The following is a 19,904-nucleotide window of genomic DNA, read 5'->3' on the forward strand; positions in this document are numbered from 1 at the left end:
AAAGAAAAATGCTGAAGCCAGGGGTAAAAGCCATCATAACACACCCAAGCGTATCATGGTCAAACTGCTGGGGAGTGGGGCGCCTATAGGCAAGGAAGACACATTTCTAACAGATGAACAAAAGTAGGAAACACAGGCTTCTGGTCAGAAAACATGCAGGAAAGAAGACAATGGAGTGACATCTTTAAAGTACTTTAAGAAAAGGACTGTTAACCTGGAATTCTGCAAAAAGATCTTCCAAGACTGAAAAAGGAATAAAAACTCTCTCAATCGTAAAGATAAAATTCATTGCCAGCAAACCTAGCAATGCTAAATGCTAAAAGAAGTTTTTCAGGCAGAAGGAATATGACACTAGACAGAAACCTATACAAAAGGTTAAAAGTACTTAAATGGAAGAAACGAAGATAAAATTTCTTTTTCTCTTTAATTGCTCTTAAAGGTAACTGTATAAGGCAGAAAATAGTAGCAGTGTATTATGTGTTTATAGCAGATGTAAAAGTAAAATATATAATAACAGTACAAAAGATGGGAGAAAGGAATTGGGAACGATAAGGTCTTTATAGTGCATGTAAAGCATTATCTTATTATTTGAAGGTGGCCTCTCATTAAAGATTAATGATGTATACTGCAAAATCCTAGGTCAACTGCCAAAATAATTAAAAAGTGGCAGATAATAAATCTATAGTGAAATAAAATGGAATCACAGAAAATATTTAATTAACTTAAGAGAAGGCAGAAAAAGAATCATATTAAATGTGAATGGTCTAGAGACATCAATTATAAGACTGTATTTAAAAAGCACGACCGTTGGGCCAGGTAGTGGCTCATACTTATAATCCCAGCACTTTGGGAGGCTGAGAAAGGTGGACTGCTTGACCCAGGTATTTGAGACCAGCCTGGGCAACATAGCGAGACCCCATCTTTACAAAAAAATTTAAAAATTTAGCTGGGCATGGTGATGCACAGCTGTGGTCCTAGCTACTCCAAGAGGCTGAGGTGGGAGGTTGCTTGAGCCCAGGAGGTTGAGGCTGCAGTGAGCTATGATCACGCTACTGCACTCCAGCCTGAGTGACAGAGTGAGACCTTGTCTCAAAAAAACTTAACATGAACATAAGTAAATAAAAAATAATAACTATTGCCACCTATAGGAAACCCAATTTTAATATAAAAGAGATACACGGAAAAAGACATTAACCAAAAGAAAGTTGAGTAGCTATATTATCAAAGAGGGACATTTGTAGTAATAAAGAGGTCAGTTCTCCCAGATATCACAATCCCAAGTGTGTGTACTTAACAGAGCTTCAAAAGCACACGAAACAAAACTGACAGTGCTGAGAGGAGAAAAAGATAAATCCACAAGTGCAGTTGGAGACTTCAACACTCCTCACTGGGTAAACTGATAGAAGTAGACAGAAGGCCAGTGAGGATACAGAAGACCTGAACAATATTATGAACACACTCAACCTAACTGACATTTACACAACACTCTACCCCAAACAGCAGGACACTCAGATTTTTCAAGTACACATGGAACATGTGCCAAGACAAACTGTATTCTGGGCCACAAAACAAATGTATGCAAATGTGCAAGAAGAGATCATACACAGTTATGGTTTCAGCACATAACAAAAGTAAACTAGCAAGCACTATCAGAAAGGTACTACTAACAAGTCCCAATATTTAGAATCTAAATAGCACAATTCTAATAAATTGGTCAAAGGAGAAGTCTCAGGATATCAGATATTATTTTGAATCAAATGAAAAAGAAAATATACAAACATAGATGAGATGTAGCAAAAGCAGTGCTTTAGTAGAAAATTTTTAGGAGCAAATCTTACGTTAAAAAGGAAAAAAGGTCTCAAATCAGTAATCGAGGCTTCCACCTTAAGAAACCAGAAAAAGAGCAAATTAAGTCCAAAACAAGTGGAAGGAAGGAAATGAAGAGCAGAAATTGATGACATTAAAAAAGAAACAATCAGTCAAGCCGAAAGTTGGTTCTTTGAAAAGATTGAAAAAAAAAATCGATAAACTTCTAGCTAGAATGACCAAGAAAAACAGAAAGAAGGATTACCAATATCAGGACTAAAAGAAGGGCTTTCATCACAAACCCCCTTAGACATTCAAAGGATAATAAGTGATACTGTGAATGTATACGTTTGACAATTTAAATCATGGACCCTCATTTATTTAAGAAAAAGACAACCTGAGTAATACTGTATCCATGAAAAGAAATTGAACTCATTGTTTAAAAACTTCCAATAAAGTAAACTCCAGGTTAAGATGCTTTTACTAGTAAATTCTACTAAATGTTTAATGAAGACATGGTCCTGATCTATACAATCTGTTTCAGAAAATAGAAGAGGGAGCATGAGCCCACAAACTTGAGGAGGCCAGCACTGTTCTAATACCCAAACCAGACAAACCTCTTACAAGAAAAGTGAGCTAAGACCACTATCCCCTGTGCGTAGACACAAAAATCATCAACATGCAAAATGAAATCCAGTAATACCCAGTATCAGCAAAGTGAATCCAGTAATACATAAAAAGAATACTACATCACAACAAACTGGGGTTTATCCCAGGAATGCAAAGTTGGTTTAACATTTGAAGAGTCAATGTAATCACTATATTAACAGACTAAAGAAGGGAAACCATATGGCCATCTCAATAGATGCAGTAAAAGCGTTCAACAAAAATTCAATATCCATTCATGATAAAAGAAACCTTTTAGCAAATTCAGAATAGAAGAAAATATCCTCAACTTGGTAAAGACCTCTACAAAGCCCCACAGCTGATATGAGGCTTAATGGTAAAAGACTGAAAACTTTCTCCCTGAGATCCTGAGGAATTGGAGGCAGGGGCAGGGTTGACTACAAAGGGGACAGCAGGAGGGAATTTTTGGAATGATGGAACTGTTTTCTGTCATAACTGTGGTGGCAGGCAGACATCTGTATGCATTTGTCAAGGTGTATACTGAAGAAGTATATACCACAAGGAGTGGAGTCCATTTTACTGTATATAACATAAAAAGATAAAAAAAAAAGATCTGTACTCTAAGATTATAAATTGGTAAAATATACATAAGATAACTGGTAACAATGAATGTATTAGAATAAATGATTTTCATTTTCTTTTCTCTATTTTCCAAATTTTGTAATATGGCCAGATTGCACTTATATTTAAGAAAAGGGAGGCATATCATTTATATTACTTTCCTGATCTAGTACTTACTACTGTAATTTCAAATTAAATCAATAATGCCAAAATAACAACTTTGGCAAAACAATCTAAGTGTAACATGATGACACGGGGCCATAAGGACAATTCTGCAGAGAGACGCACTCTTCCCTCCTGCTTCCATGTTCTGTCCTCTGCTCTGTAGTGCACTTGGCCCTGAGCATCAAAACTCAAGCCCAGACTCTCCATTAATGATGACATCCAGAAGTGTCACTAGAAATACAGATCTTCATTCCAGGGTCATTCGTCTCCCTCAGGGAAGATATTAACAATAGACTATTTGCCATTAGGCAGCAAGAGTTTTTTGTTTCTGTAATTTCAGCACATAGAGGGCTTCGCGGAGAGGGTTCTTACCTAGTTTAACAAGTCGAGAAGGAACACCATTTAAAATTCTGAACTATCCACATAGAAGACAAGAGAGAATACAACCTATTTTTTCTTTTTACTTTTTTTTTTTTTGAGACCGAATCTTGCTCTGTTGCCCAGGCTGGAGTGCAGTGGTGTGATCTCAGCTCACTGCAACCTCTACATCCCGGGTTCAAGCGATTCTCATGCCTCAGCCTTCCCAGTAGCTAGGATTAACAGGTGCATGCCACCACACTGGCTAATTTTTGTATTTTTACTAGAGATGGGGTTTCACCATGTTCATCAGGCTGGTCTCAAGCTCCTGACCTCAAGTGATCTGCCTGCCTCAGCCTCCCAAAGCTGGGTATATAGGCGTGAGCCAATGTGCCCGGCCCCTATTTTTTCTTTACAATGTTAGTAGAGAATATTTTTATAGGTAGGGTGCTGGGAAAGAAATTCCTACAAATAACCACTTAATTTACCTTGTTTTCTTTTTAGTTGAAGATAGCAGTTTAATGGACTGAAGGAGAAGAAATGACAATCGAGACTCAAATATACTGAGGAGTTTCATCACTTCTTCTCGATTGAGACTAGGAGAAGCATCAGCAGCTGGAGCAGCATCACCACTCTTAGGCTAAAAACAACAAAAAGTTATTTTACTTGAGCTACCCAACAACTGTAGTTTCATACCGTATCAAGTGATGGAACTGCAGTTTCATTAATCCAATAAATTTTTTAACCCCAAACAAAACAAACAAAAAGCACACCTGCAATCATTTTGACAGACTAAAACACATAATTAATATGTCTCAGCCCAAATAGGCACTTATGTAGAAGAAAATAATCCTGACTTTCCAACATTAGACACAGCCCGGAAATGTACGGTACCACACAGGATTTGACCAAGCAGGGCTAGGAGAGCAATGGTTGGGTGTACCATAGGGGCTTCGGGAAGCTTTTAGCAACAGCAGAAGGTAACATGAATGCTGGAATGCCCAGAAAACTAGAAATTCCTTCCTGAGAAGCCTGCTTAGACCCATTCACCATTCAACTGCTCTCAGGCATTTTAGTGGTAACTACAAAAGAGGGCACAGGCCTTTACTTTTAAAACATAAAACAGATTCCCACCACCACCAACAAAAAACTTAAGAGACTTTATAATTTGCTAACTATGGTCTTGTTGAGATATATTATTTAAAAATATTTTAAAATACTTACAAATTAAAGAAGGGAGATAAATAATTCTACCAGGCAAATATAACAAATCATTGTTAAAAGTGTTTTAGGGCATAGCATACAAATGTATGTGTACATATACACACACATAAAACATACAAACACACACATCTCATATGCCCACTATATACATTTACCATGTAGCTTAAGACACACGAAACCCAAACACCGTCATTTTCTCCATTTACCTGGCCAAATTCTTCCACAAGCTCCTTCTGGATAAGCTGGAATGCATGCTCAGTTCTCACCATTATATCAAGTGCCCCAGACAGTGTTTTCAACTTTCCAACATTGCTATTCTGGCCTAAAGTGTAAAATATAAAATGTTAATTCCTTTAAAAATAAATCTAGAAACCCATCTAATGTTAATGTATTAATGAAAATTCAGACTTTCAAACCACTATAAAGGAAGGTAATGAGAATCTTCAATCTTCTAAATCCAACTTCTGTTTAATAATATTCCCTTGAGAAAAATGCTAAGTCTGGACGAAGCAATAAATAATAATTGTTTCCCTGCCTCACCATGTGATTTGACAGGATGACACCACGTTTTCAGAACAGGAGCCTGAGGAAAAGGGACCAGCAGAAAGGAGTCTGGGGCTTGATGGCCACCCCACAGTTTACCAGTTATATGGTCAAGTCACTTAAGCGCTGAGTATCAGTTGTCCTACCTGTAATAGTTTATTACATTTCTGTTCAAAGGCAGCAAGTCAGACCAGATGAACAAGGTTTTGTTTTATTCTCGAGCCTTCTAAATAACATTTTTCTATAGCTATCAGATACAACAACACACCTTTGCTCCCATTCTCCTAGAACTCAACTGTGTGCAGTAGGATTCATCTTGTACAAACAGAGGTCTGGTCTTTGTCCTTGGCTCCCAGAAGGTAATCTCTAAGTCCTTGAAATGTCCTGCCTAGTAAGAATGCCTTTGTTTACCTGGGGGCCTTGGGCCACACTGGATAGCTTAACGATGGGATTCACTGTGGGGGCTTTGGGCCCCATGGTAACAGCTCGACCTCTAGAGGAACTGGAGACAGATCAGCCACATGGCAGTCAACCATGTCTATGTGACCAAGTTCCAATAAAAGCTCTATACCAAGGCTTGGGTGAGCCTCCGCAGTGGTACATGTATTGATTTATACACTTGGTGAGTACTGGCATGCATCACTGCCAGTACTCACCAAGTGTATAAATTAGCCAGAATTAGCACTATCTGTAACTGCAGCAGGAGAGGAACTAGGAGCTTCGCGCTTAGAACTCTCCAGGACTCTGCCTCCTGAGCTTCTTCCCTTGGCTGATTTTAATGTAAAAAGAAATTATAACTGTAAACAGAACAGTTTTCAGTGAGTTCTGTAAGTCCTTCTAGCAAATTATCAAACCTAAGAATGGTCTTAGAGGCCCCCAACAAACTTGGAATTAGTGTGAGAAGTGAAAGTGATCTGGGGACTCCCCAACTCTACAGGTGGGGAGAGAATAACTGTTGCCTTCTTCCTTTAAAGCATAATCCCACACTTTTTTTTTTTTTTTGCGGTGTATTCTCACTCTGTTGCCCAGACTGGAGTGTAGTGGCATGATCTTAGCTCACTGCGACCTCCGCCTCCTGGGTTCAAGCGATTATCCTGCCTCAGCCTCTCGAGTAGCTGGGACTTACAGGTGAGTACCACCATGCCTAGCTAATTTTTGTATTTTTACTAAAGACGGGATTTTACCATGTTGGCTGGGATGGTCTTGATCTCCTGACCTTGTGATCCACCCACCTCGACCTCCCAAAGTGCTGGGATTACAGGCATGAGCTGATGCGCTGACCCATAATCCCACACTTTCTAAATAATCTATTATCTTTCAAATCAACAGATAAATGTGATTTCAGCATAGATGTGGCATCTGGAAGGCAAGCTATTGATTATGTATGGAAGTGATGTTGGGGCAGGGACCAGGCAATATAAACATTAGGAAGGGAGATCTGAATCATATGTACTAGAAAAAAAACACTGGGTAAAATAAGATAGAATAAAAGGTGTCACAATCTAGGGCATTTATTAACTTGGCTTACAAAACTCACAAATCTGGCTAACAACATCTCCCCAAATATTTACATTATTTTCTAAAGTACTCACAGTAGTAAAACATTTAAAGGAGGGACACTTATCATCTTAGCAAATTTGTTCTCATTATCTTCTAGCACTTCGGGAGGCTCAGGCAGGAGGATTGCTTGAGCTCAGGAGTTTGAGACCAGCCTGGGCTTATAACATGGTGAGACCCTGTCTCTAAAAAACATTTTTTAAAAAACTAGCTGAGGATCACTAGAGCCCAGAAAGTGAAGGCTGCAGTGGGCCGTGACCATGCCACTGCTCTTCACTAGGTGACAGAAAGAGTCTGTCTCAAAACAAACAAACAAACAAACAAAAACTCAACAACAAAAAAAAGACGGTTGCTCATTCTACAGAATTCAAACCCGGCAGAATATTCAAAGGTGTAAATGAAAAGTGAAGATCACTCTCCCCAAACCTTCCCCCATAAAGAGCTACCGTTAATCCTGGTGACTGTCCCACACACCTAGTCATGCATTATATGCCAGCAAAAAATTAATTTTAGTAAAAACTATTTTTAGAAACTGTTTTAGATAGGTAATACATTCCCAAAATTTACAAGGTCCAAATGGGTATGCAGTGAAGCCCCTCCTCCTGGCCTTCCAGGTTTCCTCCCCAAAGGGAACAATGTTACCAGTTTCTTAGGCACCTTCCAGGGCTACTGCATACCTATGTAAACTAAGTCATACAGATGTAAATTAACCTTGTTTTACAGAAGACTAAAAACTAAATGAACTGCTGCACTTCAAATAGTGGTTTCTTGTTTCTTTACCACACAAGAAATACTTCTCAAAAGACTCCTCTGCAGGAGAAGAGAACAGGTGAGCAAGAGAGAGGGGGAGAACTTAGGAAAAAGAATTAAGTGGAAGAAGTATCTGCCTACTCCCTGCCATGGAAAATAACCTAAGAAAGCATTCTCAGGTTCACCCTTCTGTCTCCCGACTTGTCTTTACCTTGGTCAGGCTCTACCGTAGTGTCTATTCTGGAACCACAATCCAAGTGTCAGTTCTATGTTTAAAGGGTTCAACAAGGCCCACTACTCCTTTACTGTTGCCTCTCAATTCCATTCTCAAATTTTTCATCCTGATTTAAATCTTTGTGTTTTTTTGTTTTGTTTTGTTTTGTTTTGTTTTACGACACAGTCTCGAGCTGTTGCCCAGGCCGGAGTGCAATGGCATGATCTTGGCTCACTGCAACCTCTACCTCCTGGGTTCAAGCGATTCTCCTGCCTCAGCCTCCTCAGTAGCTGGGACTACAGGCCTGCACCACCACTTCTGGCCAATTTTTGTATTTTTAGTGGAGATGGGATTTCACTATGTTAGCCAGGTTGGTCTCAACTCCTGACCTAAGGTGATCCGCCTGCCTCAGCCTCCCACAGTGCTGGGATCACAGGCGTGAGCCACCATGCCTGGCCAATTTAAATCTTTAACTGTTTAAATTGATTTGTCAAATTTTTTTCCAAATAAGGGGTCATGGGCCATATTTCAATATTTCTAGTGACTGAACATAATCTAATATTTCTCTAGTTTTAAAAAGCACTTCAAAAAGTATAGAGATTCCTCCCACTCCCTACCCAAAGTCATTAACTATGGGGCAAATTAAAATGAAAGCAGTATTACTCAGCTTCACAGACCTGCCTCACTCTAAGACAATCAAATGCTAAGCCAATGCATGCATATTCAAGAAATGAAAAGTAAGACTCACTGGTCATCTGAAATTCTGCGAATGCTACTCTCTCCAGCTGAACTCTGAGCAGCTCACAGGGGGCGTCCTTCAGAAGCTGGAACAGCTTTGTGGCCTTGGTATAATGAAGGTCTGCCAGCACCCGGTGCTGCTTCCTGAGGTGTTCATCACCAACCTGAAATCAAAGCCCAAACTTCAAACACAAATCGTTCCCGGTAACTCCCTCAGGCTTCACTAAGTGCTTCTGAGTTATTTTTCACCCCGGGGGTCTTATTAGGTCTTGTTGTTTTTAGCTTTTATATTTAGGTATTTAATCCATTTTCTTTTTTTCTTTTTTTCTTTTTTTTTTGAGACGGAGTCTCACTCTGTTGCCCAGGCTGGAGTGCAGTGGCATGAACTCAGCTCACTACAGCCTCCGCCTCTTGGATCAAGCAATTTTCCTGCCTCAGCCTCCTGAGTGGCTGGGATTACAGGTGCCCGTCACTACCGCTTGGCTAATTTGTGTATTTTTAGTAGAGACGGGGTTTTGCCATGTTGGCCAGGCTGGTCGCAAACTCCTGACCTCAAATGATCTGCCTGCCTCGGCCTCCCAAAGTGCTGGGATTATAGGCATGAATTGGAGAAGATTTCTTTCCACTTTGCCTTCTAAAGTCCTCAACCAAAATTCAGGTTTTCCCAGATGGCCTAATATCCTAAGGGCAAAGGCAAGTTTAAGGGGGCCAAGACAATTCAGTAGAGGAAGAGCAGTCTTTTCAGAAAATGGTACTGGGACAACTAGATATCTATATGCAAAAGAGTGGGGAGGCCTGGGAGGCAGAGTTTGCAGTGAACCAAGATCATGCCACTGCAATCCAGTCTGGGCAACAGAGTGAGACCCAGTCTAAAAAAAAATCTCCAGTTTAAGCTGGATCTCAAACTCAAAAGATGACACTTTTCAAGATAAGGGCCACCCAGAAGTAAACTCATGCCAAATGGACTGCAAGGTAAGTAGTCTTACCTTACAAGGGGGAAAAGCAACAAAACAAACAAAAAACATTACTGAGAAACTATAGGCCCAAGACTCCAGCAGAAGCAAAGCAATGTCTCCAAAGGAAGGCTCCTTTATTCTAGTCCTCAGATTATTCTCAGAAATACAGGTATTTGAGCACAAGGATTCATGTACAATACTGTTGGTACTAGATTCTAATAGCATCAAACTGGAATAACCCAAAAATTCAGTAATCACAGACTACCATATAGTCATTTAATGACTACTTAGCTGAGGAAACGAACAGGTACATGTGCCTGCCAACACAGATGCATCTCAAAAACATGATGTTAAGTGAAAGACAGTAGGCCACAGAACACCAACAGCAGGATTCATTTTCTCATGCTCACCACGGAGCACAATGTAGACATATTATTTAAGTGGCACAGCACAAAAAAGGCAGGAACACAGCAGAAAATTTAGGACAGCAGTTTACCTGGATGAACATCAAGGAAGACACACCAGGGAGGGGCACACGGGGGCCCTCTAGAGGACGCTTCCATTCCTTAACCTCCAGACAAGGGCCACAGGGCTTTCCTTTGTTTATTTTGTAAACTGTACGTATGTTCCACATGTATTTTCTATGCTTTCATATATATGCTCTATTTTACAATAAAAGATGGGAGACTAGTGCTGTAAAACTGGCATCAAACAATTACTATAAAGCCTACCTACATTAAAAAAAACTAAGCAACACACCTAGGCAAATCGGTAAGTTCGCTAACTAAGACCCAATCAAGTAGAGTAGAAGAAAACCTATGGCACAGGTGAAAGGGAAAAACAGCTACACTACACGTTTTTCTAAAGTAGCTAATTAAAAACAAACAAAGCGCCCAGAACACTTTTAAACTAACGTGGCTCTGAACTTAACCTGGCCTGACAGTACCTGATTCCTCAGACAGCTATGGTACATGGAGGCCAGCCGGTGATGGATGGTTGCAGCTCGATACTGACAAAGGGGCTGCCGAGCGGACACCGAATCCACGTCGCAGTATTTCAGGGACTTCATCATGGCCTCACTGACTTCTTTTTCAATCTGTTTATTTTGAGGGCAAGAAAAAAAATAAGTTTGGAATCTGACTGTAGGGGTTGTTAAAACGTTTAAATACTGCTTATTAAAGAAAAGACAACAGATACTCAATATTTGTTAAAGGAATAAATGAGACTGAGAACTTATTTTATAATCCAGCAAATATTATCACCTGCTCCTGAGCTTTTCTAGATAACGGAGCATAATCTTGCTGTAGAGTTGCCATAGTAAAGTAAGTAGTGGACAATTCCCAGTTCACCGAATCCCAAACAGCTGGATGTATGTCCCGTGTTCCCAACGACCTTAGTGCTTTCAAATAGTAATCAATAGCCTGCAAGGGAGAAAACAGTGTACATTTCTAACTCAGCTTAAACATACACCAATACTGCATTAAAATAAAACATACTTCATAACTACCCAGATGTTAATTTAATTTTGGGATAATTTAGAAAGGGACAACATTATGAGGAAATTACTTTTTCTTCCCTAAAAAGTCAATGAAAATATTTCAGTGAAGAAAGTTATTCCAAGTAGACTGAAGACCACTCTGCATTCCCACGTCAAGGCTACAAGAAGCCAGTCCATGGTGCTGCTTTCTGAGTCAGGCTGAGCATGAGGATGCACTTGCTTCCTTTTGTTTTTTCTTTCTAAATGTAAATTAGTTTACATACTAGTAAACTAGATTAAAAACTTGACAGATTTTACTGTAAAAAGAAGTATTTCCTCCCACCTTGTTACCCCAATCCTCAAATATATGGCCATTATATTGAAATCAAAACCAAAAACCATACTTTACTTAACTACCCAGCAATAGTTTTTCTTTTTTTTTTTTGTACCCAGCAATAATTTCTATATTTCTGGTGTATACTTATTAACTCTCTTCTGTGTATATATAAATTTTAAAAAGAAAATAAAAAAAGATCACACTCATTTAAAAATTTATTATGCCACAATCATTCTTCACTACTAATGTCATTTAAATGGCTTCAGTTACTCCAAAACATGAGTGCTCATATCCTTGTACCTTCTCCAACAGTGGGTGTGATCATTTGTCATAAAATTTGGCAATCTGATAAATAAAACTCAATTTTGAGGCCAGGAGTTTGAGACCAGCCTGGCCAACATGGCGAAACCCCATTTCTACTAAAAATATTGTAATACCAAGATGAGCCAGGCGTGGTGGCGCATGCCTGTGGTCTCAGCTACTCGGGAGGATGAGGCGTGAGGATTGCTTGAACCCAGGTTGCAGTGAGCTGAGACTGTGCCACTGTACTCCAGCCTGGGCAACAGAGTGAGACTCTGTCTAAAAAAAAAAAATTTAATTTTGAAAATTTTCTTTTATATATATTAGCCATTTACTTTTTTTTTTTAAAAAAGTGTACATTTTCTGCTCAAGGTTATTTGCTCTTTTTTTCTCTTTGGGTGGTTTAATTTCAATGATTCTTAATTTTTATATGGTAAGAGTGTATTAACCTCTCTTCTGTTATTATGAATAAGTATTTTCCCTAGATTATAATTTGCTTTCAATTTCCCTTTCTGTTGCATATTTTTAGATCTTTATTTTTTAAATATTTGTGCATTTTAGAACTTTTACACATTTGAGTTTATTCAACGTTTACCCAGGATTTTTGCTTACTGTGCAATGCTGGGAAAGTCCTTCCTTAGCCTATCATGTAAGTCTCTACCTGTATTTTCTTCTAGTACTTTTATAGTTTTGCTTTCTCCATGTCAATCTATAATCCATTTGACATTCAAGCTGCTTATACCAACAATTTGCAGAATCATCTTTTTCCTACCAATTCCACATGTCATCTTCAATACTCAATTCTTATTAGTCTTAGGCCAGGTTCCAGGTGTTTTCATGATCTGTCTAGTCGTGTGCCATTACCATACTTTAATTATTTTTAGGTTTGTAAAATTTTAGTGAAATAATGGCAAAGTGTAAATAAATGACAGGTATGAATGGGTGAGGCCCAACATGCAAGCGGATGTGTTACCTTATTATAATATAAGCCTTCTTCTGGTGAAAATTCACGTTTAAATTCATCACCTGCACCACAGTGTGCCTGTGCACAAATTCGCATGAGTCTCCCGGTGTTACATAATAAAAGGGCAGCATTTGTAGCATCCTCAATTGACTCAAAGTTGTGAATCCCCTTTTCAAAACAAGAAAAGCTTTTTTTCCACAATTGTTGCTCGGCAGCAGACACAGATTTGCTCACTTTACAGAGAAAGAAAGAAAAGAACTGTGTAAGCAGACATCACTGTAAACCCTAGCACTGTCTCTTAATGAGGTCAGAGGAGGATGGCAGTGACAGGAGTGTGGTGGTGAGCCAGTCACCTGCAGTCAACCACGGCACATTGCTCTCATCATGCCTGTTACATGAAGGGTAACGTGTACCCCAGAGTTCCTATGTTGAAGCCCAAACCCCTAGTTCCTTAGAATGTGATGATATTTAGGACAGACCCTTTAAAGGCATAATTAAGGTTAAATGAGATCATAAGAGTGGGGTCCTAATCCAGTATGACTGGTGTTCTTTTAAAAAGAGGGAGAGACTCCAGGGGCACGCATACAGAGAGGGCCCTGTGTGGACACAGCGAGAAGGTGGTTATCTGCAAGCCAAGGGAGAAGCATGAGAGGAATCCAAGCCTGCTGCCAGTCTCCAGACCTATGAGACAATACATTTCTCTTGTTTATGTCACCCAGTCTATGACATTTCATTATAGCAGCCCCAGCAAATTAATACAGCTTGATGAAATCGCTTGCCGTCCTGCTCCGCCTCACCAGGAAGTGAAATATCCCTTTGTCCAGCATGTTCATGCTGTACACAGAGACGCCCATTATCCACTTAGTAGCTGTCTGGTTTATTAGACAGCTACTGTTATGATATCGCTGTGCTTCTGTACAAGTAACCCTTATTTTTACTTAATAATGCCCCAAAGCATAAGAGTATTGATGCTGGCATACTGTTGTAAATGCTGTTAATCTCTTACTGTGCCTGATTTGTAAATTAAGCTTCATCACAGGTATGTATGTATAAGAAAAAGTACGGTATATACAGGGTTTGGTACTCTCCACAGTTTCAGGCAGCCACTGGGGATCTTGGAACGTATCCTCCAAGGATGAGTAGGGACAACTGTGTAACACTTAAGTATAACCCTCCTTCGATATTAACCAAATGATATCAAAATAAGCAAAGAAATACATCTGAGCAAAGTGCCATTTTGTAAAGATCCACAAGCGTGGTCCCACGGAGTCTGAAGAGATTACAACCTGTGTTGTATTCAATTTCCCTAGCTTCCTGCCTACCACTTACTTCCTGGGCTCCCTCACTGACTGTCTGCTCCAGATGCACCTTAAATGCAGAGGTTCTCTTACTAGCAATGAAATCTTTGGGGGCAATATTTGTATTCCTAGTGCTGAGCATAGTTCACAGATCAACAGGTACGCAGGCTAGGTGCAGCGGCTCATGCCTGTAATCCAGCACTTTGGGAGGCCAAGGTGTGAGGGCTGCCTGAGGCCAGGAGTTCAAGACCAGCCTGGATAACACAGCAAGACCTCATCTCTAAAAAAGCTTTGAAAAAGTGCTTTGGAGGGTGAGGTGAGAGGACTGCTTGAGCTCAGGAGTTCAAGGCTGCAGTGAGCTGTGATTATGCCACTGCATTCTAGCCTGGGTGACAGAGCAAGACCCTGTCTCTAAAAATAAATACGGAAATAAATAAAAAAACAAAAACAAAAACAAAGGCCCACAGATGTTCAGCTTACCTGCTAACCTTAGCTCTACCTCAGCGCCTTGCTGTTCTCACCATGTCCAGTCTTTATATTCCCATCTGCTCTCATGACTTCAACTATCACCTTTCTGTGAATGGTTCTCCATCTGTCTCACTAGCCCTACTTCAAATCAACTACTATATTACATCTTTCACATACATGTTCCATAGTGGACTCAAATTCAACATGGGCCCAAAGGATTTAGCATCCCATATCGTACTCACACAGGCCTCTTGCTCCCTCTAAACATGCACTTGGAACCTCTGAGACCCCTGGCTTCTTCCTCCTTATACTGCCTCCTCAGTCTGGAAAGCCCTCCATTCCTCACATTAGCCTGTTGATGTTCTACACATCCTGCACCGCCCTGCAGGTACACTTTCCCAAAAGCCTTCTAAGAACCCTACAACTTCATAAACGTCATCTTGCCACAGTCTCCCATTATACCGTACTCATCCACAGCATTTTGAGGCTTTGTGTTCACATCTAGCTTCCCGACATGAAGAGAGGACCATATTTTAGCCAGTTACATACCCAACATGGAGCCTGGCACAATGGCTGGATGTCCCATTTGCTTCTGAATTGATCAGAAGGACTAAGGTACACAGTGGGAATGAAGAGCACTGAAATAATTAATTCAGAGGGAAAATAATGTTTTCCTAATTCTATTTCTTAAGAATAAGAGGTTCTCTAACATAGCACCTCTTTATGATATAAAATCAAGTGCCACAGTTCTTAACTCATAAAAAATTAACATAATTTTCTAATAGAACAAGCAATAAAGAGAGGAATATAAAGAGATACTCACCTACTCTCTCACTCTGTAATGCAGCAGCCTGATTCATGTAAAAGACACCAATTTCATTTCTAATGTTACCCATTCTCTTTAATACTTGTACATAGTGTTCTGGATTTTGGCTTTTTAAGTCACTAAATTGCAAGATTTCATTAGCAGCCTCATAACATTTACAACTAACAGATAGTTGACTTTCTAAGTCTGTAGACAAATCAGTTGCCCATGCAAATCCTGAAAAGAAAAAAGGCAAACATCAATGTGAGTCATGTGATTTCTTCTTCCTCAGTATCGAAACGAACCTGATATTTTAAATTCTAAGTAATAAAAAATGCAATATAGCATAAGTATACTAAGATTCAATCAATACAACAATATTTAAGTTTCGTAATAAAGATCTATTTCTTTATAAAATTATATTTCTTGGGATATGAATGTTGGATAAAAATAAACATTTTCCTGCCTATGTGTATCAAACAATTCCTGTGATCCTGGTTTTCCCAGGAACACTTGTTTATTAGGACAGACCTAATGTCCACTAGTCCAAAGTAAATTTGGCATTTTTAATTAATGGAAATAGTTCTTGAAATAACGTGCCAAGTTAACGTTAAGTCACTGAAGAAGCTGCCACACAAGCCCTTGAGGATTAAAAATGCCATCTAGTGGGGACTGGAGTACAAAGAAGTATTTAACTGAAATTGCTATGATGGGAGTAGTAAAAATACAGAGGATTTTCCTGCTACATCTATTAAAAAAAGATTATTTGAGAAAGACGGAGAGAGGGGAACAAAGGGCAAAAATATTAGAAAATCACACATTTTTCCCCCACCCCTAACGTATTCCTCCAGTGGTTAATTGTCCAAAACTTTGGGAGGCAAACATCAAGTAATATTTAGCATAGAAATTTAAGAGCAAAATAAAACAATCCCATGAAAAGAAGCACCTTCAGAAGACTCATCTTCTACTTCGTTCACTGTCCTAATGGCAGCGCGCTTACACAACTGTGCTGAGGTAAGAGTGAGGAATATCGCTACTGTGGATCGGATTACTCTATTTCCCAGTTTTAAAGCCTGATAATTAGAGTGACATATTCAGTAAGAAGGCTGGCTATGAACTAACTTTAAAAACAATGATTACTTTATTTTAGCGCAGAGGAATCATTCAGAAGGCAATCGACCTTCATCAACTGTTACACCTTTCAAAAGAAAATTCATGGCTTCGTTAGCTGACTACAAGTGTTACCTGGAAGAACCTCATGAAAAAAAAAGAAGAGTAGTGTGTAAAAAGCTGACACAAGGCTGGGCAGAGTGGCTCACACCTGTAATCCCAGCACTTTGGGAGGCCACGGTGGGAGGATTGCTTGAGTTGAGGAATTTGAGACCAGCCTGGGGCAACATGGTGAAACCCTATCTCAAACAAAAATGAGCTAGGTGTGGTGGCACATGTACTAGTCCCAGCTACTTGGGAGACTGAGATGGGAGGATCACTTGAATCCAGAAGGTGAGGGATGCAGTGAGCCAAGATTACCCCACTGCACTCTAGCCTGGGAAGCACAGTGAGACTGTCTTAAAAAAAAAAATTGACACAACTGTCTCTGGATCTTACTTTGTAGTTAGTTCCAGTTATATGAACAGTAATTATAAAATACTTAAAAATCATTTTATACAAATACACAGGATCATGCATAATTTTAAAATTAAGAAATGAATAAAATAAAACAGCAGGCCAGGTGCGGTGGCTCATGCCTGTTATTCCAGCACTTTGGGAGGCCAAGGTGAGTGGATTACTTGAGGCCAGAAGTTCGGGACGAGCCTGGCCAACATGGTGAAACCTTGTCTCTACTAAAAATACAAAAATTAGCTGGGCATGGTGGTGTGTGCTTGTAGTCCCAGCTACTCTGGAGGCTGAGGCAGGAGGATCACTTGAACCCAGGAAGTGGAGGCTGCAGTGAGCCGAGATCGTGCCACTGTACTTCAGCCTGGGTGACAGAGTGAGACTCTGTCTCAGAAAACAAAAAATTAAATAAATAAATGCAGAGCAAATATGAACACTCTAATATTTCTGTCCCTTTTCTGAATACTCAAGAATGAGCTGGACTGCAAAGTCCCTCTGTGAACCACGTGGTCTGCGCCTCTGGCACACCTTGGCAGCTGGACTCTCTGTGAAGGCTGTGCAGGATCTCCTGGTCTTCTTTCGTTTGGTAATGAAACTCTTCAAGGTGTGCTGCTCTATTATTTGCATTCTGGGCTAGCATTAGTTGGATATCACCACAAAGGGTCAAATACTGAGAGAGAAACAGCAGCACTTCGGAAAGCATATTGGTGCAGAGGCAGCAGTAAGTATCTGTTTGGGAAGGGTGGGAGGGAGAAAAAACACAAATGCAGAAAAAATTAATGATCACGGGAAATAGGAAGAAACTGTTACCAGCTGAACACTTTGTGCTACTGTACCTACTCTGTGTTTATGTCCAATAATACATATTAAGGTTTCATGCATTTCATAGCAAAGAGATGTTAAACCACTGAGCAGAAACTAAAATAGTAGGTAACACACACAGGATTAGAAACAGACATTTTAAAATAAAGATTTACAACGGAAATAGGAGTAAACTTCCAACTGTGATTCAGATGCCTTCTCTGCTCTCCCTTCCCAGAGACTATTAAACATATTCATTTATAGTGGCTTACCATGGCTTTGCAAAGCTAACTTAATGTATCGTAATGCTCTTCCATATTTCTGAAGACTCATGGCAGCATCAGACAAAACATAGTAGGCCTTTGATGACTTGAGAATCAGCTGAAGTTTCATTTTATGTTGCCAAGAGCCAGGGATCATTCCAGATTGACTGGAATAATTGCCCTTCTGAAGGGAGCCCACTGTGACATGTAGAAAAAAAAAAGACAGCACATTTCATTTGACTGTAAGTCTCACGCATAAAAAATATTTTCTATTTCTTGATGGAAACACTCTAGACTTAGGTACTATTATGACAACACTGGCAAATACTATGTTTTACTGCTTAAATACATTGGAGTAAAATGGCTGTGTTAAAAGACTCTCACTTGGGAGTTCCAAGGCCTTCTGCTTGCCTGACATTGGCAACTCTGCCATTCTCTTCCAGTGTCACTGAACCTCATGAGTGACACCTGTCTTCTTTCTCCAGCCTATGTGTCAACCTGTCAAAATTTGCCTTCCTAAAGCACAGCTTAGATCAGTGTCAAAGCCTCGCGTCCTCAAACATTAAAATGGCTTCTCCCCACTTAGCCTAAGCTAGTTGCAAGTTTCTCAGTCTTAATTCCTACTTGTCCATCCTACTACCCATCAGCCAATGTTAAGTTACTATTTGTCACCTACAAAGATGCCTGTTTCTCCTTTCTCCCATCTTACTTTACTGTTTCCTCTATCAGGAATACTTTTTATTTAAAATCCAGCCCATCACTACTGTCTTTACTCAACAAATGATCTTTGTGCCAAGCACTGTGCCAGGCACTAGAAACTGTGACATGAAGTTACATGGCCCCTAACCTTGATTACATAAACCACAACAACATGTGTTAAGTGTAATTAACAGAGAGAACAAAACACTGTGGAACATTTTGCTCCACAAAGAACAAAAACACACTCCCGCCTCCCGCCCCCAAGCTTTAAGATTTCTCATTTTTTAATCAGCTAAAACACAAGTCTTTGAAGGCAATGAAAGGTACTTAGTCTTCATTACGGTTTAATGTGTGCATGTATTTCTTTTTCCTCTGCTGATATAAGCATTATCTGTGAGTAAGAGGCATTGTGAGAAACTAAAATTAAGATGAAGTTCTTGTTCACAAGTGTGTTTGTGCGTACATGTGTATGTAAAACCATTTAACACAGGAACTCTGACATAAGGCAGGCTCACAGGACAAAGTGGTAAGAGAATCAAGTAATTCTGATAGAGGATATAGGAAAGCATGGAGATTCTGAGCTTGGGCAGGATTATCAACAAGGGAGATAGAAGAGGAAGACAGAAAAGGCATTTCAGAAAAAAAAGAATAGCAAAAGTCCTGGTGTGATCTCCTTACTGCCTGTAGGCTGAAGCCTGGCATACAAGCAGCACTACATAAATGCTGGGGAAATAAATCTATTTCTCTCCCACCTCCACCATGTCTGTTCCAGAAAGGAAGAAAGGTCTAGAAAGCACTTGGTATTATTTCAAACATACAGGCTTTCTACACTTTTTTTTTTTTTTTTAAACAATTGAAACTGATTTTAAAGGGGGGAAGAAATAAGGTTGGAAATAGAGATACAACTTAGGTTAAAATAAAGAAGAAATTCACAACTTTTGCTTCAAATCCCATATGTTCTTCATAATGTGATATTCCTGAATAACAAACTAGATAATTTAAAAGTGACATTTCTAGCTTATTCATGTACTGTGCAGTAACAACAGCCTACGCTTCTATAGTGCTTATTATGTACACTATCTGAGCACTTTACATATATTAACAATTTAATCACTGTCACAACCCTTTAAAGAAGCCATTATTATTGTCTCCATCTTCAAAGAGATAGAAAGTGACTCAAAACAATAGAACAACTTGCCCTAACAAAGCCAAGATGTGAAGCTAGGCAGTCTGGCTCCTAAGTCTGTGGCTCCTAAACACTCCAGTGCTTTTAATGAAGCAGCAATTTCTGAGAACTCCACTAGGCTGAAGGCATTA

General features: G+C 39.6%; 1 protein-coding gene across 3 annotated transcripts in view; it reads right to left on the reverse strand.

Annotated features, from left to right (window-relative positions):
- EDRF1 (erythroid differentiation regulatory factor 1) overlaps positions 1-19,904 on the reverse strand; it is a 46,672-nt gene that overhangs the window by 6,161 nt on the left and 20,607 nt on the right. For 2 of the 3 annotated variants that reach the window (XM_017537899.1, XM_017537900.2), the window contains 9 exons: positions 17,898-18,086; positions 17,353-17,553; positions 15,226-15,444; positions 12,646-12,869; positions 10,821-10,979; positions 10,505-10,654; positions 8,613-8,766; positions 5,007-5,122; positions 4,065-4,216 (listed from right to left, as the gene is read on the reverse strand). In XM_017537899.1, the coding sequence (XP_017393388.1) occupies positions 4,065-4,216; positions 5,007-5,122; positions 8,613-8,766; positions 10,505-10,654; positions 10,821-10,979; positions 12,646-12,869; positions 15,226-15,444; positions 17,353-17,553; positions 17,898-18,086 (1,564 nt within the window). Of the gene's footprint in view, positions 1-4,064; positions 4,217-5,006; positions 5,123-8,612; positions 8,767-9,110; positions 10,221-10,504; positions 10,655-10,820; positions 10,980-12,645; positions 12,870-15,225; positions 15,445-17,352; positions 17,554-17,897; positions 18,087-19,904 lie in introns of those variants that run through there. The other variant, XM_037741791.1, reaches the window with a different exon arrangement.

Source organism: Cebus imitator, unplaced genomic scaffold, assembly GCF_001604975.1.
Source record: "Cebus imitator isolate Cc_AM_T3 unplaced genomic scaffold, Cebus_imitator-1.0 Scaffold107, whole genome shotgun sequence".
In the NCBI taxonomy this organism is placed as follows: Eukaryota; Metazoa; Chordata; class Mammalia; order Primates; family Cebidae; genus Cebus; species Cebus imitator.